This window comes from Hipposideros armiger, unplaced genomic scaffold (assembly GCF_001890085.2).
Source record: "Hipposideros armiger isolate ML-2016 unplaced genomic scaffold, ASM189008v1 scaffold_328, whole genome shotgun sequence".
Classification (NCBI taxonomy): domain Eukaryota; kingdom Metazoa; phylum Chordata; class Mammalia; order Chiroptera; family Hipposideridae; genus Hipposideros; species Hipposideros armiger.
The window spans coordinates 168,770-195,241 of NW_017731678.1; the positions used below are offsets into that span (position 1 = coordinate 168,770).

Here is a 26,472-nt window from a genome sequence, read left to right on the forward strand (position 1 = left end):
CGCGGTGATGTTCAGGTTTCTTTTTTCATGTTTCTTTGTGATGACAAAGTAGTAAGATTTTAAAGGCCAAAGTAACTAGGGAAATAGGCCATTAAAGGGGCTTTTTGCCATGGTTTTATTTTATTCTAAGTCAACCCAGTTTATAAGGGTAGTATTTAGAAATCCTGAATTTAGATTTCCACCTAAGTTAAAAACCTGAGTAGCACGCAGGCCTTATCTCCTACTTCTACCCTTAAAATTGCGTCTCAGGTAAGAAATGACATAATTGCATTATAATTAGGAAAGTTAATATTTTACCTGTCACTGGATTTCACATTTTTAGTAAGAATAAAGCCAATGGTGGAATTGTAGGCATCAGTCACAAGCCGACATATAAGTTCTCACTTTAGAGATGATACATACATTTACAGTTTATGGATGGAGGAAACTATAGAAAAGCAGTTAGTTTTTCTATTGTTTTTCCTAGCTATTTGGGTGCAACCATCCACAGAAATGGGGGTTCAGTGTGTGGAACAGCATGCCAGTTCTTGAAAGCTTGGATGTGAAACTATGAACTGAATTGTCAAATATCTTAATCAAAAGCACCTTCTATAGGGATTAATTGAACTATTACTTTTTACAACTTGAGCTTATTTAAGAATGTTAATAGTACTGAGAAACCTTTCATCAGTATTTTGCAGATTCACTTTGAATAGACATTCATATCACTGTTTAGAAGCTAGGAAAATATCATTTGTGTTTATTCTCATTTATGGGCCCTACACAATGAAATTAATCAAGTTTAGTTATTTTTAAAAATTTTGATAGACTTCTCTCTATAAACTGCTAAACAGACGAATTTAGTGGTTAATTCTCATACACTGATTTTGAAAAGTCAGACATAGTTTTAAACATTCATTTTATTTGCAGCAATTTTTCATGGAAATCATAGAAAAAACTGCTTTGTATTCTAAGTTAGTAAATTGTGTCTTAGAAATAAGTTGATGAAACTGTAAGCCTTTTAATAAGGAATAGAGATTGTAGAAATGTGTACTAATATAAGACAGAAAGTTAGAAAAATAATATTCTCAGGGTTATATGCAAATAAGCACTAAATAAGGGAAGGTATCTATCTGAAAACATGATGTGACAATAATAATTATAGTTTTGAATATGAGAAATTCAGAAAATGGACCAGCCACTTATAAGCAATAGGTACTAAAAAAATTTGTATTTTCATGTTATTCTAAGGACAGGAGGAGTAATTTATTAAGGAGTTCCACAAACAGGCCCGATAACCTTACTGTAGAGCATTTAACTTCTCTGCTCTTGTTTTCCTTTAATTTTTTAAAATGGAAACTAGCTGCTTCAGTGGCAAGTACATAATAAAATGCAAGAATTTTCAAAGAATGCAATTGCTCTATGGCATCCAATTGTAGTCTTCATACAGCCATCTGAAGCACGCACAATGCCAATAAATTGTGGCAGTAACAAAACCTGAAATCCAGAGGATTACTTTTGCTTCCATAATATATAGATTTGCCCTGAAGACAGCAGGCGATCCAAATGCAAGCTTGCTTCACCCAGAAAGCAGTGTCTGCAGATTCTTGTTTCTTTAAAATACCCTGAGAATGAGATCACAGGAAATGTATGAGTGAATAAGGGATCATCAATTGAAATTAATTGATTAGCTAGCATAAAATCACCTCTCAACATAAATCTTTCTAAGGAACAATCATCTTCAGCTAAAAAAATACACATGTTTATTCTTTCAGGAGAAGAAAATGAAATATTTAAAGTATTCTGTTTGCTAGACAAAATGATTCCTTCAAATTCCTAATAAAACTGATATAGGTTTTTAAAAAATATGGCTGGTTTTTACCTTAGTGATCTTTTCTGTAACAGAGACCAAATTCCTTTTCAACTTGGGGCCGAGGAGGAAGCTAAGGAAAAAAAAGAAAAATACAGAGCTAGCTAGCATTTTTCCAAGGCTGAGCAAAGAAACTTGATAAAATCATAGTTGGTTTTCACAGTCATGGAAAAACAGCTTTGTAGAGGCAACTGGCAAGATAATCCTTCATCTTATAAGGAAAGAACTATTGTAAAGCTCAACTACTTCAAAGTCTTAAAGTTCAAATTTTATTTTCATTTTGAGGGAGAACAGCTCAAGCATTGGGAATTTGTATTCTTTTTCTCTTATCCAAAATCTGACTTAAAAAAAAAAAAAAGAAGTCATGGTTGTATAGTCCTTTAGATCTTGTAGAAGGATGTTTGTTTGACAAAGTCATTTTCATAAATTCCTGGGCCAAGGTGGTACCCCACAATTCTGCTACAGTTGATTGAATCTAATGAGTTTATACAATATATTATAGGCTCATTAGGTCTATAGCTCATTGATGGGCCACAAAATGATCCACAAATGCAAATACTTCAATCAGTTCCTAAGGGTGAATGAGTTTTATGATTGCTTTATGATTTATTCAAAACATTAGTGAGATCAAGGATTATTAAAATTTGGCACACTGAAATTGGTTTTCTATGAGAACTTACTAAGGGCTCTAATTCTGGATTATTGCAATAAATCCAGTTGCCACATGATCCTGGGTAACAGTGCAAATTTCCTACATCACATATACAAACAGTCGGAATAACATAATTTTTATGAAGAGAAATTTGTGGTCGGTTCATTATCAGTGTTGTTTTGAACTGGTCTTGGTTTCCATTGTTGCTGTCTACGTGTAGTGTTATTTTTAGCTTCTCATTATTTTCAGTTAACTTTACACTGTGAAGTAATGCATATTTACATGAACAATATTTTGGGGTTAAATTTTTTTCTTATAGCTTGGCTTTAAGGGCTGCAAACAGACTCATTGTATCCCTATTGCTAAAGAAGACGCCTTCATATCTTCTCTAAAATTTATTTGGTCCATACATGTGGAATTCAGCCACCCTTTGGCCTTAACGAGTTTTTTCTTTCAGTTCCTTTATTTGCTTTTTTCCAAATAGTTAATTTTTAAAAAATTACTGTTCATGGATTTTGCATACAAATGCTTATATAACCTTTTAAATTCATATTTTCCAGAATGTTTCAAAGCACAGTCAGGATAGAAGGATCTTACGTTCTTTCTCAACAAAGATTTTTTTCTTTTTGCCTTTTATAAAAATTAAGATAAATATAACCTACCTTATTGCCAAAGGGTATGCTATATAACATGCTTTCACTGTGGACACTTTCATTACCTAGAAATACAAACTCTGTTACTATCTTTTTAGTAATTCACACATTTAATGATTCATTTATTCAGCACTTAAAAATTATATATGCAAAGAGTAGGATGTGGGTAAAGAGAAAAATTACTCAAGAAAAGAAAGGCCATATTGAAAAGGTACCCTTGGCAAGTATGCTATTAATTTCTCCAGCCTGTAAGATTGACTTAGGGAGCATACGGGGGAGTTGCTTCAGCTCAGAAGCAATCCAACACCTTTGAATAACAACTTCCACTTGATTGCACCTTCTTCCTCTTTTTCTTTTCCCAATTCACCAGGATTGGCCAACTGCAAAGTACCCTTTATAAGAAAACTTATTCCTACTTCTCCCCATTGGCTCACACTACTGTCCTCCCGCCTTTACCAGGCTTCCCATTTTCTATCCCAGCCTCATGGCTCGCTTCTACTGCTTCTCCATTCCCACAGTCCATGCTTTGCTTCAGGCCATAGACAATTGTTCTGAGATTATCCAACAGCCCCTTCTCTTTGCCCTCCCAATATTCTGCACATATTCCTCCCCATCACACTAAAGTGAATCACTGTCTCAAGTGTCATTTCAATTTCATTTGCTCTATGCGTGTCAATAATGCCCACTCATAAACATCAGCTCTTATTTACATATATCATCATCAGTCTTTACAGAAATTCCCATGGTAGAATTCTTACCTACATTTTACAAGTGAGGAAACAGAAGCCTTGGGTGACTTGTCAAATGACACAACTAGTAAGTTGTGAAGAGCCAGCTCAATCAGAGCTCAAAGTACATGCTTCTTTTACTACATAACAATGCCTCTATCTAGCATTGCTATTCTAGAGCTACATCACAATTTATTTTGGATGTCAAGTGGTTTTGCATATAAATACAAAATCTATTGAGTTTTTACACTGACCTGCCTAATAATATTACATTTAATGTATATTGAAATTGGTTTACTATGTGCTTTGTTTCAGACTTAAATCATTCCATAAATACCAGGGACTTACCATCTGGATGGTGCACAATGGTGAGATTATCTAGAAGATAAAAAAAAAAAGAAAGAAAGAAAGAAAGAAAATAAAGCATGTTCTACTGAATTTTGCTCCATATTCCAAGATCTCTTCTTTCTATTCTTTCACTATTTGTCTTTAAAATGAGCATGAAATTTGACAATCTGATTAAAAAAAAATACTAATATCCATCCCCTAAATGTGAAACCATCTTTTATTAATTTTGTCTTTTTTCCTCCTGATACTTGTCCCAAAGTATGATTTTAGATATGTTTGACACTTAATAAAAGCTTGCTATTCTGCTTTGACATTTTTTAGCCTGGGCTACTCCATTCTTTTTTGAAATTAACATTATTCAATAATAATTACATACAGTACAATTCAAACATTTTTAAGTGTATATACTTTTGACACAGCCAGTTAGGATAGAGAATATTTCATCTCCATAGAAAATCCCTTTGTGCTCTCTACATCAAATCCTCACTGCAGATAACCCATGATTTGATTTTTATCTCTTTAGATTAGTTTTATCTAGAATTCCAGATAAACAAAATCTTATAGCATGTACTCCTTTGTGTCTGGTATCTTTCACTCATCATTCATGTTGTTCTGTGTAATAGTAGGTATTCATTTTTATTGCTGAGTGGTATGTATCCACTGTACAAATATACCACAATATAATTATCTATTCTCCTACTTAGACATTTGGATTACTATTTCCAGCTTGGCTGTTATAAATGAAACTGCTATGAAATTTGTGAACATCTCTTTGGGTGGACATATGCTTTCATTTCTCTTGAAAAAAAAAGGCATAACAGTGGAATAGCTAGACTACATAGTTAAGTGCTAATTTAAAATTTCCAGTCACCACAACACTTCATACTCCCATCAGCAATGCATGCAACGCATGTCCAGTTGTTCCACACCCTATCCAGCAGACAGGGCTAAGAAAATACATGTATATATCTATCTGTAATATATATACTAGCAACCATGAATTATACTTTTACCTCCAATCTGATACCACAAGATTCATTCTAGGCGTCCTTCTTTCCTTAGTTGTAATTCCCTTCTCTGACAATAGGAAACTGGCTCTTATTATCTATTGTATATTTATTTGTTTACTCAATCCTACAATATACATAAGGTAGTTTTGAAATTGCTAAACTATACCTCTGTAGAGAAATAAGCCCTACTAAATGGAGTATAGAATATGATTTTTTAATGTACTGTTTTTTATTCTTTTAATTTTAGCCTTAGAATGTGCTGTTTTCTAAATTTATTTATTTATATTTTTCTATTCCCCTTTCAGTGTGGATTTGTTATTTATTTGTAACACCATGAGGGTTAATTTTCTTCTGTTTATATTCCATTTTGTCTTCTCCCCAGCTCCATCCTTGTATGTCAAATATGCAAAACATTAACAAAGTTCTAAATGTCAGACTATACAGATATATATATATATATATATATATATTCAGAGAAATATAGTTTTTTTAAATTTTTTTGTGTTTTTTTTTCTTGTGAAACTGATACTCAGTTTATGTTAAGTATCATGTGTGTTTTTTTTATTAAATTATTTTTTATTATGAAACAGAGAAATATAGTTTTTTCTTTGTGAGTCAGTTCTTGTATTTTAATTTTTAATTAATTCATTATTTTTTTGTCAAAGTTGTTAAACGTATTGGCAAAAATTTAATTATATTCCCTTAGTATTGTTTAAATGTCCATAAGACCTGTTGTGATAGCCTCGTTTTAAATCCAGATATAGGTGACTCTTGTTTTCTTTTTTCCATGATCATTTTTGCCATGGGCTTACAATTTTAATTGTGTTTTTGAATAACAAACATTTGTTTTTTTAAATTTTTTTCTATTGTTCATCTCTTATTTTTCATTAATTTTCATCTTTATTATATTTTTTCTTTTACCTCTTTTTAAATTAAGTTTGCTTTTCATTTTCTAGTTTTCTAAGGCTAAAACTTAGACAATTGATCTTAAACTTTGGTCTTTTCTACTATAATATTTATAGCCATATATTTCTCTCTAAGTACTGTTTTAGCTGCATTTTACAAATTTTGGTATGTTGTTTTTCATTATCATTCAAGATAAAGCATTTTCTTGTGATTTCTTATTTGATCTATGGGTTATTTTGAAATGTATTTAATTCCTAAATATTTTGAGAGATTTTTCTAATTTCTTAATTAAATTGTAATATATTTCTGTTGTAGTAAAAGAATATGATTCCAAAAAATGAAATCTTTCAGAAAACATTCTCTGAAAGAGTTCAGTCTTTTGAAATTCACTGAATCTTTTTTGATAGTACATCATGTTTCCTTTATTGGTGAACCTTCCAGGAATACCTTAAACAAACTGTCTGCTGAACTTTTTCAATTTCTTATTCTGTAAATGTCAACTAGGTCAAGTTAGCTGACAGTGCTGGTTCTTGTCTATTTGTTCTATCAATTACTAAAAAAGAAGTGAAAGCATCTCTGAGCACTATCAAATTTCCTCCATTAGTTTTTATTAAATATATATATATATTATATATATATAATATATGTATATAATATATATATATATATATATGTATTATAAAGGACACATATATTTAGGATTTTTGTATCTTCCTAGTGAACTGCCCCTTTATCATTTTGTAATATCATCTTTTTATCTCTTGTAATACTCTTTGTATTGAAGTTTATTTTGTCTTATATTGATATAGCCGTGCCAGCTTTCTTATGCTTACTATTAGCTTAGTAAATCCTTTCTATCCTTCACTTTTAACCTATCTGTGTCTTATAGTTAAAAACACATGTATTTTAAACAGCATAAAGTTGGGTATTACTTTTTTATCCAGTCTAAAAGTGTTACCTTTTAAATAAAGCATTTAGTACATTTACATTTAACATAATTATTGATGTGATTTGTTTATTATTTTCAAAATTTTTAAATATTTTTATTAAAATATAGCTAACATATACAATGTTATATTTGTTTCAGGTATAAACATTCAGGTATAAATGTTTAGTTCACATTTATATACCTAAAGAAGTGATCCCTATGATAGTCCAGCAACCATCTGACACTGTATCACGCTATTACAATATTATTGACTATATTTCCTATGCTGTATAATACAGCCCCAAGACTTATTTATTTTATACCTGGAAATTTAAACCTCTTATTCCTTTTTAACTTTTTCCCTTCTTTTTAAATTTTTAAATTACAGTTGACATTCAGTATTATTTTATATTAATTTCAGGTGTACAGCATAATGATTAGACATTTATATAGTTTAAGAAGTGATCCCCCTGACTAGTCTAGTACCCACCTGGCACTACATAGTTACTACAATATTATTGATTATATTCCTTATGCTTTACTTTACATCCCCATGATTATTTTGTAACTACAAACTTGTATTTCTTAATCCCTTCACCTTTTTCAACCTGCCTCCAACCCCCCTCCCATCCATCACTCCAATAGGTCTAGTACCCATCTGACACCACACATAGTTACTACAATATTATTGGCTATATTCCTTATGCTATACCCTACATCCCATGACTACTGTGTAACAACAAATTTATACTTCTTAATCCCTTCCCCCTTTTATCTCCTCTCCCATCTGGGAAACACCAAAATGTTCTCTATATGATATGACTCAGTTTAATACTACCATCTTTCTTTCTTTGTTATTTTTAACCAATCCATTTTGTTTATATTCCTCTTTTTCAACATTTCTGCTTTATTTTTGGTGAATAAAATAGCTTTTTAGTGCTTTATTTTATTCCCTCTATTAGTTTCCTATCTATCTATCTATCATCTATCATCTATTTATCATCCATTTATTATTGATTGCTTTATAACAAAAATATGTATCCTTAACTTATCAGAGTCTATTTAGAGAAAATAGTGTACCTCTTTCTGATTCATGCTTTACACTTGACACTTCATACTTCCTAAATTACCCTTTCTTCTTTTTTATACCTGATACTTCACACTCCATACTTTGAGCTTCACTGTATAAAAATTTACAACCATATAATTCTACTTATCTGCACCCTTTGTATTTGTATGATTGTTTTCATATCTTTTCCTTCTTCATATGCTATAAATCCCAACTTAAGTGTAGGCTCAGTCCCACTGAGAGCCTTAGAAAACACATTGGGTGTTCTATAGGTCAACTCTGAAAAAAGCATAAAGCCAAACTTACACAAGTTCATGTCAGTAATCAAGCTGCCAGCTAAAAGAAGAACCTACACTCATCAGAGGAATATTACAGAATCTAGAATATACAACAGATTATCTGTAATGTCCAGTATTCATTTAAGAAAAAGATACAAAGAAATAAAAAATGTAATTTATAGAAAAGAAAAATAAAACAATATAAACTGAACCTGAGATGATCCCATTGTTGACTTTAGCAGAAAAAGACTTTAAAGCAGCTCTGATAATCATAATTAAATTCATAAAAAGTATGGTTGTAAGGAGTTTTAAGGAGTGAATACATAGGGAATCTCAGCAGAAAAATTGAAACTATATAAAAGAACCAAATAGAAATTGTGGAAATTGAAAGTACAATAAGAGAAATGAAAAAATTATCAGATAAGTTTATCATCAGATTGGATATAACCAAAGAGTTAATGAACTTGAAGACAGGTCACTATAAATTATCCAATATGATGAACAGGGAGATAAAAACACTTTAGAAAAGATGGAGCCCCAGAGACATGTAGGACAACATAACACAGTCTAGCATGAATGTAACTAGATTCCCAGAGGAGAAAAGAATGAGTTTGGGGCACAACAGTTTAAAAGAAATAATGGCCAAAACTTGCCAAATTTAATGTAAACTACCTCCATCCAGTTCCAAGAACTTAAAAAAAACTCCAGTTAGCATAACTGTTAAGAAATCTATACATAGGCTAACTGTAGTCAAAGTACATCAAGCCAATAAAAAGAGATATGCTTGAAAGCAGCCAGAGAAAAAAAAGTCACATTTCATATAGAGGAAAAAGGATAAAAATATTCACTAATTTCTGGGGACTAAACAATGGTGGACTAAAAACAACGTAATAATATCTTTAAAGTGCTAAAAAGAAAAAAGACTTCTTAGAATCACATGTCCAGAGAAAATATCCTTTAAAAATTTGTTGAACTAAAAACATTTTGAGATGAATGCAATCAGAGAATTCATAGACAGCAAAATTGTAATATAATAAATGCTAAAAATGTCATACAAGGGTGAAGGGATACTAAAAACAGAAACTAAGGGGCCGGCCGAGTGGTGCGTTGGTTAAGAGTTGGCTTGGGACACCAGCTCTGAGCTGCAGGGCCCTGGCTTGAATCCCACATGAGGGCCAGTGATGCTGCGCCTTCTACAGCTAAGATGGTGAACAACAGCTCGACCTGGAGCTGGGCTGCCGTGAATCACCGGTGAAAGCGTAGGCTGAAGGAGGGCTGGCCAGCAGCTGGTGTGCGCTTTCATGAGCTGCCAGGAGCCGCCCAGAGCGGCCCATCCAATGGCCGGCGAGTGACTGCCTCACCCGGGAAGAGCGCAATGATAATACCAACATGGGCCAGTGAAGCAACGTTCTCCACAACTAGACTAAAGAACCACAGGACAGCAACTTGTCTTTTCCCCTTCCCCAATTCCCCAATAAAATTTTTAAAAAAGAAAAACAAAAAAAACCCCCAGAAACTAAGATCCACATTAAGGAATGAAGAACACTGAAAATTATATAAAATAAGTAGATATAAAATATTATGTTTTTTTCCCTGTCTTCCATGTAGATCTGCTAGGGGCTTGGTTTTTATTAGGGCAGGTCTAGATTCGGTCTCACTCTAAGTCTTGGTTCTTACTCCTTACATCTCTTGGGTGTCACAGCAGGATGCCAGGTATTTCCACGAAGTGTTAAAGAAACCTTTCCATTCTGGCTGGGTAGGGAATCAAATATCCCAGTATGGCTTTCCCTGGCTCTGCTCCAACTCTGATGTCTCTGTTCTGCTTTCAATGAACTAGAAACTGCTCTCTGTATGACTTGAGTGGTCTCTGTCTGCACTTGTATATAGCTCTTCTCTCAGCCACAGACTTGCGGAGTCCCTCACTCCCTCTGATGCTGCCTCTCTACACAGCTACCCCTTCAGTGACCCACCACACACATTGCAGCAGCTTTAGTGCCCTACTCTCTGATCTCTGCCTCCTCAGTTCAACAGTATTGCCTTGCTTTGCACAGATGGCAGGAAATGCTGAGAGCCACCTCATAAGCTTTGCTTGTCTCTGGGATTATAGCCTTAGGTTACCTATTGCCCACTCCCTGAAACCAGTTCTCAAACTTCTGCCCATTTATTAGTTTTCTGTACAGTAGGAAAATTATCTGGCACTACTTACTGTGGGTTGGCTGGAAGGGGAGCTAGTTGATTCCTAATTAAGACACCAATGACTAAGACCATTGACTTTGGATTCAGACAGAAATAGGCTGTAGTTTCTAATCAGTGTGTCTTTGGGCATCTTAGTTTCTCAGTCTCAGTTTCCCTATTTATAATTTGGAACTAATACTTACCTCAAAACATTGTTGTAAGAAATGAATAAGGTAATATTAAATATATAGTATGTAGTTAATAAAGATTAACTTAATGTTCCTTAGTAAAATTATTTATATATTTTGTAATTTTATACATTTTTAAAATTTTAATCTTATTCCACATTTGAATGGAGGTCTCAGAACTCAGTTTTCTCTAAATCAGTCCCATGCTTATGACCTTAATTATTTTAGAAAGTGTATTTCTATTTTAGGAAACATTTCAAGAGAACTTAAAGGATTCTCTACGGGAAAGTAGATAACAACCCAAAAATGTGAAAAGAAAATGAATTTTAAGAGGGTGAATTTCAACATGAAGCACTAGCTAAAAGCTATGCAATATTATTGAAAATGGAAGAGATGAAGGCTTTCAAGCTTTGCTAGTGGTTATGAGTTTTTAATTATCTGTGCATGAGTAGGGACTTGGAGAAAGAGTGGTCAGATAGTGAGAATATAATTTATTTTCAATTTTGGAATGTGTTGTTTATCTTTGGAGAAGATTTACCATCTTAATAATGTTTGGTTTGTGTTAACATTAAAACGAGTGTTTTTCTGTGTTATTTTTTCCCCCCTGAGTGCAACTGTTAATTATTAGCAAGGGGAATCTGCATTGCCAAGAGCGTGAAGGCAACCCAAGATCTACAATTTAAAATAATCCACATGTGAACAATTGTGAGAACTAACTATACTGAGACTATTCTACCTTATTTGAGAAGTATGACTCCTTAAAAATTTAATACTATGTATAATGGCTCATATATAAAAGAAACTGGAGCAGAATTATCTTGCTTGCAACTTACATAGAAATCAAAGAAAAAGAGGTTACTAGCATTTATTGAACATCCATTATAGGTCAAAGAAGGTGAAAATATTTTATATATTAACTCATACAACCATTTTCAGATATATGTATAGTTATTCTTGTTTTGCAGACAAGGATTAAAGACACCCTCCAGTCACACAGCTGGAAAGTGATGAAGTGTAGATATGAATTCAGTCGTGCTTGACTCCACAGTTATTGCATTTTTCACTTCATCACTCTATCATTTTTGAATAATAGGCAAATTTCACTTACCATAGACATTTTCTTCGTCGGGTCTTTTCCCAATAATACAATCTCGTAGTTGACGTAGTTTCTCCTAAATGAGGAAACAATCAGAAAACAGAAGTCTAGATTTACAAATTTGTCATGGATTAAAATGAACGATTAACCACTATCACCAGTACCACCATGACTACTTAGTACTAAACTGACACTTACAATGCCCCAATCACTATCCTTAATACTTCACATGTGTTATCTAACTTAATCCTCACAACTTCATGAAGTACATATAAAATGTCATCATCTCATTTTACACATATGGAAACTGAGATACAGAGAGGTTAAGTAGCTTTCCCAAATCACACAGTTATAGGTGGTAGAGTCAGAGTTGGAACCGAGAGCCCAATTCTTTTGGGAACTGTTTTACCAACCTAACACCTGAGATCTACACTGGCGGGAAATCCTGCCATTTGTGACAACATGGATGGACCCTGAGGGCATTTTACTACGTAAGAAACATCAGAGAGAGAAAGACAAATACTGTATGATATCATTATGTGTGGAATCTAAAAACTTTAAACTCATAGAAACAGAGAGTAGAAGAGTGTTTACCAGGGACTGGGGGGTGGGGTGGGGGAAAAGAAGTACAAACTTCAAGTTATACGATAAATTAGTTCTGGGGATGTGATGTACAGCATGATGATTATAGTAGACAAAACTGTATTATATATTTGAAAGTTTCTAAGAGAGTAGATATTAAATGTTCTCAGCACAAAAAAGAAACGGTAATTACGTGACATGATGAAAATGTTAGCTAGCACTGTGGTGGTAATCATTTTGCAGTATGTAAGTGTATCAATTAAATATGTTGAACAACTTAAATTTATGCAATGTAGTATGTCAATTATATTTAAATAAAGCTGGGTAGAGAAGAAAAACAGAAAGGGACTGACCGATACCTCAAACAATATTCACTCTGTTACTAAACTTCTGGACTTATAGAAAGTAGCCTTGGTGCCTATTCTTGCATTTGCAGGTTAAATTTTGTTCTGTTTTGTTTTGCATAAATAATAACCATATTCATTATCACATTGACCCTATATATTAGATAAGTAAGAGTAATCTTGAAGTAGTGAGTATGGACTACCTTAAATTCTTTCTAAAACAATACTGAATATAAATACACAAACAAAATAAAAATAACCAAAGGTTTAATAAAACAGCTAATGAAGTCATTTCCAAGAAGATAATATTTAGGTTGGATTGCTTTAAATTATAAACTTTATTATTGAAGGGTCTAAGGACGATGAAGTACAACTCACTTATTTCAACATAATTTATATAATCTAGCATTGCTAGGAAAGTGATTTGCAGGTGTGCACTTAAGCACATCATAACCGGTTCAGGATAAGAGGGATGTTTGATGGTGATGGCAGTGGCATGAGTTGAAAAGCAATGTGATTTTGATCATGAACAGTGAGTAGTTGCAGAACTCTACAATCAACATTCTTTTGCATTTGTTTGGCAAAATAACTGTCCTTACTTAGCGCTGCAAAATCTGAACCATGTCCAGCCACCAACCCGCACGCAGAGCTTCCCTTAGAGATGGCTGGTTTCTGACTAGGAATCATCTCAGATGTACTGAGAGATGTCCCTTGCCTAAACTATCTCCTGCCTATATGCCACATTGTTTAAATTTCACCTTTGGGAATCCATTTTTTATGATGTATAAAAATGTTTTCCTATTGTTTTTCAACAAAAAATGATCCCTTGGGAAAGATAGGATTTTAAGCCATTATGATTGTTTATATTTCAGCCTAAACTAGCTAATTCAATGTGTTTCATCAAACAGCTGTCTGACAGCTGGTGTCTAAGGCACTGGGGCTTTCTGTGATGAGAAGACAAAAATTGTTGGAATGTTTTGGGAGTAGGAAGGCCCGTGGGATACATAGAATAAGGTTCTGATACCCTTCACTGAAGAACATCATGAGATGTATATGATATATGTTCTCATTTCTGAACTACTTACTCCAGATCCCCTCTCAGTATGTAAATTATCTGAAGTTAATGCTCTTGACATCATTTCTCTGCAGAACCTTGTGTGTATATGTATACACACACACACACATATCTGTATCTGTGTATATACATGTATATCTCTTAAGGGGAAGAGCAGATAATACTATTACATTTCGTTTAGAACTATTGCCTGATATGATTTCAATCATTTTCTTGTTTCCTTTAAATCTGGTCTGCATAATACACTCTTTGGAATGTTGAGCACATGTTAGTATAAAGATGTTTCACCTTAATTTCAGCAATGAAATTCATAAAACATCCACTATATAGCTAGGAATTGGCTCTGATACACTGGGCCCCAGCACTGAGTTCACCAAGGGTTTGTAAACATGAAGTCTGGGTATTTTCAAATTTTTAATTGGTTGTTCGAAAATATTTTTTCTTTGTGTGTGTGTGTGTGTGTGTGTGTGTGTGTGTGTGTGTGTGTGTATGGCTATTTAAAAACAAAAGAATTGTTACTTGCATTTCTCATGAAGACTAAACATTTACGAAGAAGCTAGGAACTATGTAAATGAGGGAATGTTCCAGAAGGGATTGGGGTCAGTATTACCTGCTGAAACATTTCCAGGCCAGTCTTTCCCATCTGCCAGTGTTTAAATTTCTCCAGGGCTTGGTCCACAGATAGTTTCCCATTCTTTACTTTCTCCTGCAGGAGGATGAGCTCTTCCTGCCCAGCAGCCAGGCAGCTCTTCATAATGGAAAAAGATGGATTCTCCATCCGACCTCTGTCTGCAGTATAAGGGGAGAGTGTTTTAAGAAGTGAATCTATGACAATTGGATAGGAAACACACACACACACACACACACACTCTCTCTCTCTTTCTTTCTCTCTCTCTCTCAAAAATAAGCAGCTGGAAGTTTCTTGTTTTTCCAGGTCTGTAAGCAGTTGCTGAATAAATCAGTAGAAATTTTTTAATGAGTTTATTTCTAAGGGCAGTTGTGTCTGGCACCTAGTGTTATGGGTGAAAACATTGTGTCTTATCCTTGAAAGGCGTAAAGGGACAAGGAGAGAAAAAACAGAGGCAAAAGCTCTGCACTGCACTAGCTGTGGGCACTGCCAATTGCATGTTCTTTTGTTGAGGATTACTTTTAATCATGTGCATAAAATACTTAGCATAGTGCCTGCCACATAGTAACTTAAATAAAGGCTAACATTATGATTAATAACAAGTATGTGTGGAATAAACATGGTCTCTTTAGCTTTGGGAAAAGAGGACTCAACCAATATCCAAATGTGATGAGAGCTTTAGGATTATTTAAAAGTTTATTCCTGAAAGATTCAAAATAAATAATTGCTGATCATTGTGTAGTAAATTCCTTCCTTTTCAAAAGAGTTTATTTTGGGGGCATGCCATGTATTATTTGCTGAGCAGAATTAGAACATTAGATGGTCCAGCTTCCCGTGTATAGCTGCTAATGCCACACCAGAGACTGGCTTGAGGTACAGTGGTAACGAATTGGAGACCATGGGTGAATTCAGTGTTTTATTTGTCCCACGTGGCATTTAAAGGCATACACGAACACCTGCGTGCCTTTAGGGATGCTACGCGCTCTCCTGGCTACCCCAATCACTGTCACTCCTGATTGTCACTGGATGACATCGCGCTGGCTGCAGAACTCATGTGACTTTGTACCTTCTCATTTATATATTTCTATTAAGTCCAATATACTCTACACCCTCAGGAGGGGTTGGGTAACTCAGCAGCAGCACGTGTTTTATGCAGTGTCAAATCTAAAGATGCACAGAGTCCAGAGGAGAGAACGGGTAGTCCTGCTCAACTGTGTACTAAAGAGCTGGCGAAATTGCTTCTTCCTGGGGTCCCTTCTTCAAGAAAGAAGTAGATCAGCTAGATTGTATGCAGAGCAGACTGATAAAGACTGGAGAAATGGGAAGGGTATTCAAATTTTATAGTAATAAGGATCCGTTAATAGTGTTAGGCTTGGTTATTCTGGAAAAGAGAAGTTTCAAGTACTTGATAGCAGTTTTAAAAGTATGTGAAGGGGACTTGAGTTTCAGGACTGTCTTAAAATGACCTCTCTTGTTGCTCTCAGTTTTGAGAAGGATTCTAGCAGGGAATCTTGGAACAGAGACACAGACAGGATTCCTTTCTGAAAAGCTTCACATGCACATAAAACTGCTCCACGGCCAACTCTTTGGATTCCCACAGGGCTTTCTTGGCTTTTTTTTTGTTTTTTCTCTCTCTTCAGAAGTCCTATTCTTTCAGAACTAACAAGATGTCAACAGATTCTATGCTCTAAATCTTTCCCTTCAGGGATGATGGAGCATGAAATCCAAGGGAAATTGGAGAAGCACAAGTCAGCCAGAGGGCTCACTGGTTCAGCAGCCAAAAGCACACATAATTGAGGTCTTGCTTCTTGTACCATTTGGCTTTTATAGGCCTCCACACTCCAATTCAATTCATGAGATGCAGGTTGCAGTACAATTCTACCTGCTGTTCCTACCAGAGTGTGCAGGTTTAAGGAGCATCATTTAACAGCTCTGCCATTTAACGTGCGCCTCACTTCCGCCATCTCTTTGCCTAAGTGTGAATCCATTTTTACCTCCAGTAACCCGTGCAGCTGAATTTTCTGCTTTTGTGGAAGTTATCACAAGGAAAGTCTTCCCAGAAAACCATACCCACTTCAGTTTTGCTGTATGTGCAGGTTTATCTGAATTCAAAAAATAATGAATCTTCTTAATGATATTCATTTCAATCACCCATTCATATTGCAAATTCTAGTTACTAAAATATAAGTAAGATGACTTTTGGGGGGAGGAGGGATTCAGTTTTGTGTGGTTGTGCAGAGAGAACAAAAGGACAAAAGTTAGGAGCAGCAGCAGGTCTATGTATCAAATCCTGAAAGCGAGTTGTTTACAACTAGACTAATCTTCCATACATCTGCTTCCACTTTTTTTCCATGCTAAAAAGATGAAAGCAAATTGCTTGATAAATTATTATTAGGCATGATAAGTTGCAAAGAAAAATGATTTAGGCACTTACAGCCTTTCCTACTATGGACAGACTAGTTAACCCAAAATGTGTAACCTGTAATTTTGGGTAGGGTGTGCAAAATTGCTTTATTGCACTTAGATTATTATTTTATGGGATACGAATAACTTTTTTCTTCCTCCCCAATTTTATATTTATTATTAGTTTATTTTCAGAACAGTCAGTGTGAGTTTAACATAATTTTCATTGACAAGCATTTATCAGGCTGTCAACTGTGCACATTGCAGAGTTGGTCTCTTTTTGTAAAAGCTCCAAAATAAACTATAGCCTCTGAAATTTTAGTTCCTTTTGGATTATTTCTCTCTACAAGATTTTCCATTTGATCAGATGTTGATCATATAAAATCAAGTCACCCGTTGTGGGTTGAGTGTATGAATTTATAGATGAGGTAAGTAAGCAAATTGGGCTTTTCATTCAACTTCTTTCTATTGACTGAGTGACTGGCTAGAACTATTTTTTACAGAAAATTTGAAAGGAAACATCTTGATTGCTCAACATCAAAAAATTTAAAATATGAAATATTTACTTAATAAATTTACTTAAAATATGAAATATTTACTTAGGTACTCATTAAAATAATAACAACAGCTGAAAAGACCATGTGGCAAATAGAAAGTGCTGATTATATAATGACAAATATAAAAGCAGGAAACAAAATTGTATATTCAGCACAATTTTAACAATATAAGTGTATGTATAATAAAGCATGGAAGAAAATTTTTAAAGATAACACAAGCTGTTCTATTGTGATGGTATCAGAAGTGATTACTTTTTTCTAGTTTCCAACCTTCTATAATAATACGATACTGTTTTCACAATAAAAATATTTCTCCCACTTTGCTAATAGGTTTCCCCATGAAATACATGCTATTCCAAGCCATGCAGATATACTATACCACGCTTTACCTTAGTGTGCCATCTTACCAAATTATTTTACGAGTAATTGGAAAGAGCTTGTCAGTAATAGGACTTAAAGAAGCAGTGACCAAGATTTAGATCTGATGTTATTTTCTTTTTTGTTTGCTTGTTTGTTTTATAGCAAGGGGATTGGCAGGTAAATAAACTTAGGTCCACATGGGCAGATAAAGAGATATCTGGAGTGTTGATCTATTTGTAAGTTCCAAGCAAAGGCTCCACATTTCCTCAGCTTCGGGCTGCATATGGCAAAGTCTCTCCTTGACTAAACTTCAGTGTGGCTCCACTGAGTCCTCTTCCCATATAGGTCTCACCTTTTGTGCTTCCATGTTTGTCTTCCTGATGCCCAATTTTCACAAGAATTCTGCTAAGTTGGTTTAGCCAGAATCTCCCACCCTTGATATCTGATCACCCTCAATGTCTGATTTGCTTTCTTATCCTTCATCATCACCCAGGTAATGTCAGATCACCTTAGCCTACCTTCAGCAAGAATCCTGTTAGGTCCTTTAGCTAGACTCTCTCTTACTCCTGATATTTTCTCTCTTGGTAATTTTCTATCTACTCCATGCCCCTCACATACACTCCTTCTTGGCTCTAAATTCCCACTTTTCCTTGTTATGTTCGGATATGAGACCAATGTCTGACTACAAAACCACATCGCAGTGGTCCCTATACTTACACTGGAGTTCCCCCGAAGAAAGAAGAAAGGCGGCCTCACTGTTTTGACAAGCACCAGAAGAAATTTTTCTTTTTTCTTTTTTAAAGATTTTTATTGGGAAATTGGGGGATGGGAACAGCGCTGGGGAAATGGGGAAAGGGGCACAGACAAGTTGCTGTCTTTTTGATCTTCAGTCTAGTTGTGGAGGACGTTGCTTCACTGGCCCAATTTGGCACCATCATTGCGCTCTTCCCAGGCGAGGCACATCAGTTGCTGGCTTCTGGACGGCTGCTCACGCTGGCTGCTGGCTACACACGGTAGTCCATGGCAACCCACTGCCACAGGGGCTGCAGCCTACACCGTCGCCAGCAACTCATGGCAGCCCAGCTCCAGGTTGAGCTGTTGTTCAGCATCTTAGCTGTGGAGGGCAGTGTCACTGGCCCTCATATGTGGGATCTGAAATGGGGCCCTCTGGTGTCCCAAGCCAGCTCTTAACCAACGCGCCACTCGGCCGGCCCAAGAATTTTTTCATTAACAGTATATTCTTTGCTGTTTTGCTTTAGTTGTTGGGGATTTAAAACATGATCTTTTCCCTACCACTTAGAAAATTTAGAAAAGTACTAAAAACCAAAATGACTATCACTCACTATTACACTCTTCAGAAACAAAGACTGTTAGCATTTTGGTGTTTCTCCTTGTTAAGCGTACATTTTTCCCCTTTTTTTCTGAATTGGGCTTACACTGATATATTTCCTGCTCTTTTCTCTTATTCATTGAACCTAAGAATGTTTCCATTCTATTAAATATTCTTTGAAATAAAGCATATTTATGTTTTAGGGTCTATATTATATCCCAAAGTTTGTATATTTAATAAAGTATTTAATCATTCTCCTACTGTTGCTTATTTTTTATTCTTTCTAGTATTATATATTATTGATGCTTAAAGCTCTTCTACATAAATCATTGGCTGTATTGCTATTAATTTTCTTAGGATCTACCCCTAAAAATATAATTTTTTAGTATAAACACTTTTAAAGCTTGATACTTGGTGCCAGTCCCCCTTCCTAAAAATGCATTGTTGCGTATATACAGTCTCACTGGTATGATGAAGGAGTGCTTATCTTACTGCACTTTTGATAATATTTTGCGTTATTAAAGCAAAAAAAAAGCACACAATCTTTAATAATTTAAAAATTTAAACCTTTCTTTCACTGCTAATGATTTTCATACCAATGTAATGCTAAGTACTATAGATTTAAGCACTGCGTAAGTAACAGACTTTAATAACACATAGGACAAGTGGTACGGCCTTAATGTTTTTATGTTCCTAAATGATTGACTGATTTCAGCTCTTCTTATTTATTTATATTCTTTGTGAATTAGAAGCATTCTTCCAAACCATTGTCTCCTTTCCCCAAGCGAAAAAAAGTCCTTTCAATCCTCTAAAAATGATTAGGATTTTCTTAAATCTATAAATAAGTTTAGGAAGAATTTGACTATCTATGCAGGAATATGGTGTGCCTCTCTCTTTTTAATAGGAACTTTTGGTATTTCAATAGTGAATACGATGTTTTCTTACATGATGTCTCCAAACTAATATTGGTGGTACATAAAAAATATATATATTTCTGAATTATATTTAACAGTTTTAAATAATTTTAAGAGTCTTATAGTTGATTCTCTCATTCTTTCTATGTATGTATGTATATCACTTAAAAATAATAAAAAATATACTTTTCTTCTCAACAGTCACACTTTTTATTTAGATTTATAGTTATTCCAGTTGCTAGAACTTTCTGGAATAAAGGTAAGTAATGTTGATAATAAGTATCCTTATCTTGTTCCTAGCCTTAAGGAGACTAGCTCTACCCTTGAACTAGTATGATATTCCTGACCATGTTGAGAAATTACCCTTTCTTATTTTGTAAGATTTATTAAAATTATGAATAGCTGAACAATAACAATTTATATCTTTTTCATCATTAACCGAGGTTATCATGTATTTTTTCTTAATAAAATAACTAGCACATTACATTAAAATTTCTATTATATGGGATGGTTCATAAAATATAAATGGCAAAACTTGTCCCTGGTTAGCTTTTGAGTTAAAACTATGCAAACATCCATTAGTTATTAGTCTAGTAATATTTTCAAAAATTCCTTTTATCATCTGACATAGTTTTTTTAATATCAATTGAGTTTATTTCTTTTTTAATGCTTTATTATTTAAAGCAGTTTTAGGTTCACAGTAAAATTGAATAGAAAGTGCAGAGATTTCCCATATACCTCCTGCCCCTCCCCCACAGCCTCCCTGGTTGTCAGCATTCCCAGCAGAGCAGTACATTTGCCACAATTGATGAACCAACATTGACACACTGTTTTCACTTAACATAATTTTGTTAATTAGTATCTCTCTTAAAAAATCATATATAAGAAAATAAAACAATTCTTCTGATTCTGTGTACTGCCATCTTCTCACTGCTGGTTTTTCAAATTGATGTTTTCTCTTGATTAGATTTTACAGAGGACTTGCTAATTTACTCTTAAATCTAAAGTTTTAGAGTTAGTTAACATTTCTTGTGTTTTCACATCTGTTAATCCTTTAAATTCTACCATTAGATTTCAACTATTATTAGGTTTATTTCATTGGCTTCATTCCACAATTTTTTTACTAGGGTGTCTAATTCCTTTCTTTTCCTTCTCTTCTTTAATAACTAAAGCTTTAAGGCTATAATGTTGCCTGTCTTTACAGAGACGGTTTATAGGGCTATTTTCTAAACAGTCAACGGTGTTTTAATTTTCTCTTTGTCTTCAGAGATTTTCAGAATTTTCTCAGTTATTTTTATTTAAGTGTCTATTTTTTAATACTTTAAATATTATATTGAGATCAGAAAGTGGGTCAGATAGGTCATATTTTATTGAATTTATTTTATCAACTATCATATTATCATTATCAATTATGAATCTTGAAAAGCATATAGCCTATTAATCTAACTTATCCCAATTTTTTATATACTTCCTTTTATTTTATTTTATTTTTTGCATTTTTACTACTTATTAAAGATTCAAAGTATTTATAACTCTCACTACTACTGTGGTTTTGCCAGATTGTTTGATTCTATCACATTTAAATATTTTAATGCTTTAATATTTGCCACATACAAGTAAATGAATGATATGCTTTTATTTGGATTTCAGAATTTAAATAAATAAAATGATTTTCTTTGTCTAATAATTACTTTTGCCTTGAATTCTATTTTTTCTAAAATTAAGATTGAAAAAACTGCATTTCTGTTTCTTTAAACAAGCATTACTCACCATTAATGTTCAACTTTTCTTTAGCATTTTTGGTGATATATATTTTTTAAAGCAGAATAGAGTTTTATTTGCCTTTAATCCAAATTTGAGTCTGTATCTTTTATAAAAGAGAATATACAACATAACACTTGGACCTGCATGGGTACAAATTTCAGTTCTGCTTTATCCCACCTTTGTAAACATCAGGGCTTTCTTTTTTTGTTTGTTTGTTTATAGAATGAAGATAAATAATACTTTTCTTACAGGGTTATTGCAAGGGTTAAAGGAACTAATGTGTGTAATATGCCAATTTGAGGCATTCTAGGCTTGTGTCAAAGCCCAGTAAGTCATAGAGATAGTTCTTATTATTATGATTACTTGGAAAGACAGTATAATAGGTAATTATAAACAAGGCCTTCCAAGTAAAACAGAATTGAATTCAAATTTCACCACTACCATTTACCAGCTCTGTGACCTTGGTTAAAGATAACCAAAACTTCTTAAAAAGGAAAACAATGTCTATCTCATAAGATATATCTGAGGACTTAATGTGTTATCATATATAAATGCTTGACACAGTGCCATGTATTTTCAATGATTGTTACTGCTCTGTGAGGATGCTTAGCTGACACATATATTGTCATAACTGCTGTTTTTATACATAACCTGTTTTTCTATAATTATTTTTTACATTTACTTTTAGTTTCTACCTTTTGTTTTAAAGACTATTTATATATAATATATAGCACATATATTATATACAATTCACTATAAATATATTACATATAATTAATATTAAATGATTTGGAAGATACATATTCTGTTTATTTTTAAATAATGATTACTTTTCTAAATTTTGGAGGTTTTTTTTACTGTACATTTTTTAATTAGTTAAGTCAAAAATGAAAGGTTATGATTTTATTTTATTTTTATTTTCCTCTAGTTCCTAGACATTTTTATATTATTCAAGCATGGGTCCATATTATTACAGTAAAATTATGGTTTGTTGCATTGTATATTTTTTATCATCAATTTTATATTCACATGGTTTATAAATACATTTACAATAATTACTTAAATTGAATTCCATGGTTTAGAGAACTCATTATTGAGTGGCTCAGCTGGTTAAGAGCTTGTTCAAGAGTGCAAGCTCTGAGCAACAGGGTCGCCAATTCAATTCCCGGCCGGAGCTGAGCTGCCGCTGAGCTGCCAACAGGTGGCAGGATGGCTCAGCTAAAATAAAATAAAATAAAATAAAATAAAATAAAATAAAATAAAATAGAGAACTCATTATTGACTACAAATTTCTTAATATTATAATTGTTTTTTAACTATTTATTTGCTTAATCTTTCATTTGCTTAGAATATATTTTGGGTAATACTTTCATGATGACATAGAAATACTACCCTTTTAAAAACCCTGTATATCCAAAAACTTTGTTTTTTTGTTACATGAACAAAATACCTGACTAAATATAAAATTTTTAAGTTGCAATCTTTCCCTAATAAAAAATGCAGTCCTTTAATCCTAATTTTTGTTATGCAGATTATCTAATTTTTAAAACTGATTTTGATTTTTTAAATAGAAAACCTAAATGAAAATATTTCCTCAATACTTGAGGATTATTTCTACATCTCTATAATTAAAAAGATTTGCTGGGGTGCATTTAAATCTGGGTATATTTCTTTCTTTTTCCTCGATCGCTGTGAGCCCACACAGTCTGCATATTCCATTTCCTTTTCCCCTCTTCTCCAACACATTGTTTAGCTAGGTTATTGATTGTATTACTCTATCCTGTTTTAAATGTATTTATTATACATGAGTTGAATCTCTGTTCTCCACAACTTCTGATTGTTTTGTCTTTTATGTATTGGGAACAAACCCTTCTCCAATAATTTCTCTATTTCAATAATTGATTTCACCCACTGTCAGGCTTTCTGTTGTGAGTATTGTGGATTTTAATTTGTTATTGAAATTTTAGGTTCCAAGTTGGTTTTATTTTTACCATACTTTCTTGTGTCACTTGGTCTCTTTTCTTCATGTCATGTGTTTCGTCTCATTTTGTCATCTCACCTGTTAGGCTTTCATTTCAGCCTACCCTTGACCCTTCACTTTCTGCTGCTGTTTCTTCTCTCTATTTTCGGTTTGTTTATGAGTTTAGAATTTTCTGAAATTTTCTTTTTTGGCTCCTCCATATTGTTACCAGGTATCTAGGACTGAACCTGAAAGTTGAATAGTTTAGCTTAAACTTAATAAATAAAAATTCAGAAGAATCCATACCTTTTTATTCTTATTACCTTAGAACATTTTCTAAAAAGTTACAATGTTTGTAAAAATGTTTCAGATTTCAAGAATTATAAATTGTTAGTTGAAATGTCCTTATTTTGTGTGTGTGTGTGTGTGTGTGTGTGTGTGTGTGTGTATGTGTGTGTGTATTTCCCATTATCTCCATGCTGATATGTTGGTATCTTTGAAGAAGATTTGAGGTTGGACAATTCAGTTCATGAACTTGTTACAACGATGTTGCTAACATTTATTGATATCAGAGGGATTATTCATTATGAATTTGTACTGGACAAACAGCCAAATTTATTATTTGGAAGTGCTGAAAAGGCTATGTGAAAAAGTTAGATGGCCTGAACTCTTGGCTAATTCATGGCTCTTGCATCACGACAATGTACCAGCTCACACGGCACTGTCTGTGAGAAAGTTTTTATCCAGGAAACAAATAACTGCATTGGAACACTTTCCCAACTCACCTGATCTGGCCCCCAGTGACTTCTTTCTTTACCTCAAGATAAAATATTGAAAGGAAGATATTTGGATGACATTCAGGACATCAAGGGTAATAGGACAGCTCTGACGGCCATTCCAGAAAAAGAGTTTCAAAATTGCTTTGAAGGGTGAAACAAGGTGCTGGCATTGGTGCATAGCTTCCCAAGAGGAGTACTTCGAAGGTGACTCTAGTGATATTCAGCAATGAAGTTTGTAGCACTTTTTCTAGGATGAATTTGCGAACTTAATTGTCAGGTCTCATATATGACAAATGACAAACTTACTAATGAAATCAGTATTTACAGAAGTATAATTATCCCGAGTCTTCATGATGAAATTCTCCTTCCTTTCCCCGGAGTAAATTTTTAAGCTGTCATATTATTTGTTCTCTTCTTCAATCTTTCTTGAAAGAGAACATATCTATAGCATCATGTTCACCAAAAGATTTAGTGTTTATTTATCCTTCCCATCTATTCCTGTGTTTAGATCAAATTTTGTTCTCTGCTCTAGGATTGCAGGGGACTTTGACTGGTGTGGTTCACAGCTCCAGATCCCAGGATTCAGCAGGTTTTTGTCTAGTGCAGCTTTGTTACCTGTTAAGTGGGACGTGATTCTTTGGCATTATGCATTGACAGGTCTGCAAGTACTAACTCCCTGTATAAATTACTAACAGAATTCTCCTTAACGATCCCATCCCTCCATCACAGATTTTTACTTGAGGGTTTCAGGATGCAAAGTGTAACATGAGATCCCCCCTCCCCACTTTCTCCTGGGAGGACCCTCTGCATGTGTGCAGAAATACCAGAGCTGGGGAGGGGAGAACTTTTAACAAATAGCATTTGTGTGAGTGACACCTGACGGTCAGTGGGTGGATTACTGATTTTATTTGTGTCAATCCCCCTTTTCAACCTTAGAATTAATTGGATTAGTTCTAGGTTCTAGCATTAACTTTTTTCAGTCTTTGTTTTTACTGTTTTTAAGAATTCCATCTTTTTGATGCTTTGCCTTTACAACTATTTCTAAGAGGCTCACTGTGGGCTGTTGACACATCACCATTTTAGACAAGAACTTAGCTATTAAAAACTTTTTTCCAGGTAAGACTTTAATAAAAAAGCTTTTGTGAACAATATGGCAAAAGGAAATATAAGTTATACTGAAAAACATAATTGAAGCCATTATTCTTTTATGAAGGATCACATTTTGATAATGTTCCATCCTTTCTTGTTAATATATCTAGAACTGGCAAAAACAGCCTGATGAAAATATCTCAGAACCAGCATTTTCTTTTCCCCATAAACAGGTAATACCATTCACATATTCCCAGGCCTCCTACTTATGGAAAATTTTATTATTCAACATTTATCAAACTGCTGCAACACTGGGCACTTTGGGAACCTATACAAGATATGTTTCCTGACTATATTGTCCCCAGGAGTAGGCACAGTCCCCCAAGAAGAATAACCAATAACAATTATGCAGTTGGTAGTGAAGAATTAGTGGGCAGAGACTACACCAGGGATTGTAAACTCATAAGCCTACAGAGTCCAGGTAAATAGAATTACTGAGCAGAGAAGGTTTGGTGCCTGCTTATTAAACACATCCGAATAGTCTTCATTATCACAAATAAATATGTTCTTTTTCATGTTTTGATTGATAACACGATTCTCTTTATATACCTTTTACTTTTCCACTTTTGATAGAATTATGAGTTTAGAGAAATGTGTCTCAAATATAAGAAAACATGGAAAGCATGTTAACAAAAGATAATAGCAAAAGTCATTTGTATCAAATGATATAATCATGTAACTGGAAGTGATTGGAGATTTTAATTTTTACATGAAACATGGATTTAAACATGGTTTACACATGGAAAA

The 26,472-nt window shown here is 33.8% G+C and overlaps 1 protein-coding gene across 1 annotated transcript in view; it reads right to left on the reverse strand.

Annotated features, from left to right (window-relative positions):
- Positions 1 to 895: 895 nt before the first annotated feature.
- LOC109392361 (B-cell scaffold protein with ankyrin repeats-like) overlaps positions 896 to 26,472 on the reverse strand; it is a 64,581-nt gene continuing 39,004 nt past the window's right edge. The window contains exons 6-11 of the mRNA XM_019660758.1: positions 14,492 to 14,670; positions 11,893 to 11,956; positions 4,231 to 4,260; positions 3,164 to 3,219; positions 1,862 to 1,922; positions 896 to 1,604 (exon numbers count right to left, since the gene is read on the reverse strand). Coding sequence (XP_019516303.1) covers positions 1,863 to 1,922; positions 3,164 to 3,219; positions 4,231 to 4,260; positions 11,893 to 11,956; positions 14,492 to 14,670 — 389 coding nt within the window. The 3' untranslated portion in view covers positions 896 to 1,604; position 1,862. The remainder of the gene's footprint in view (positions 1,605 to 1,861; positions 1,923 to 3,163; positions 3,220 to 4,230; positions 4,261 to 11,892; positions 11,957 to 14,491; positions 14,671 to 26,472) is intronic.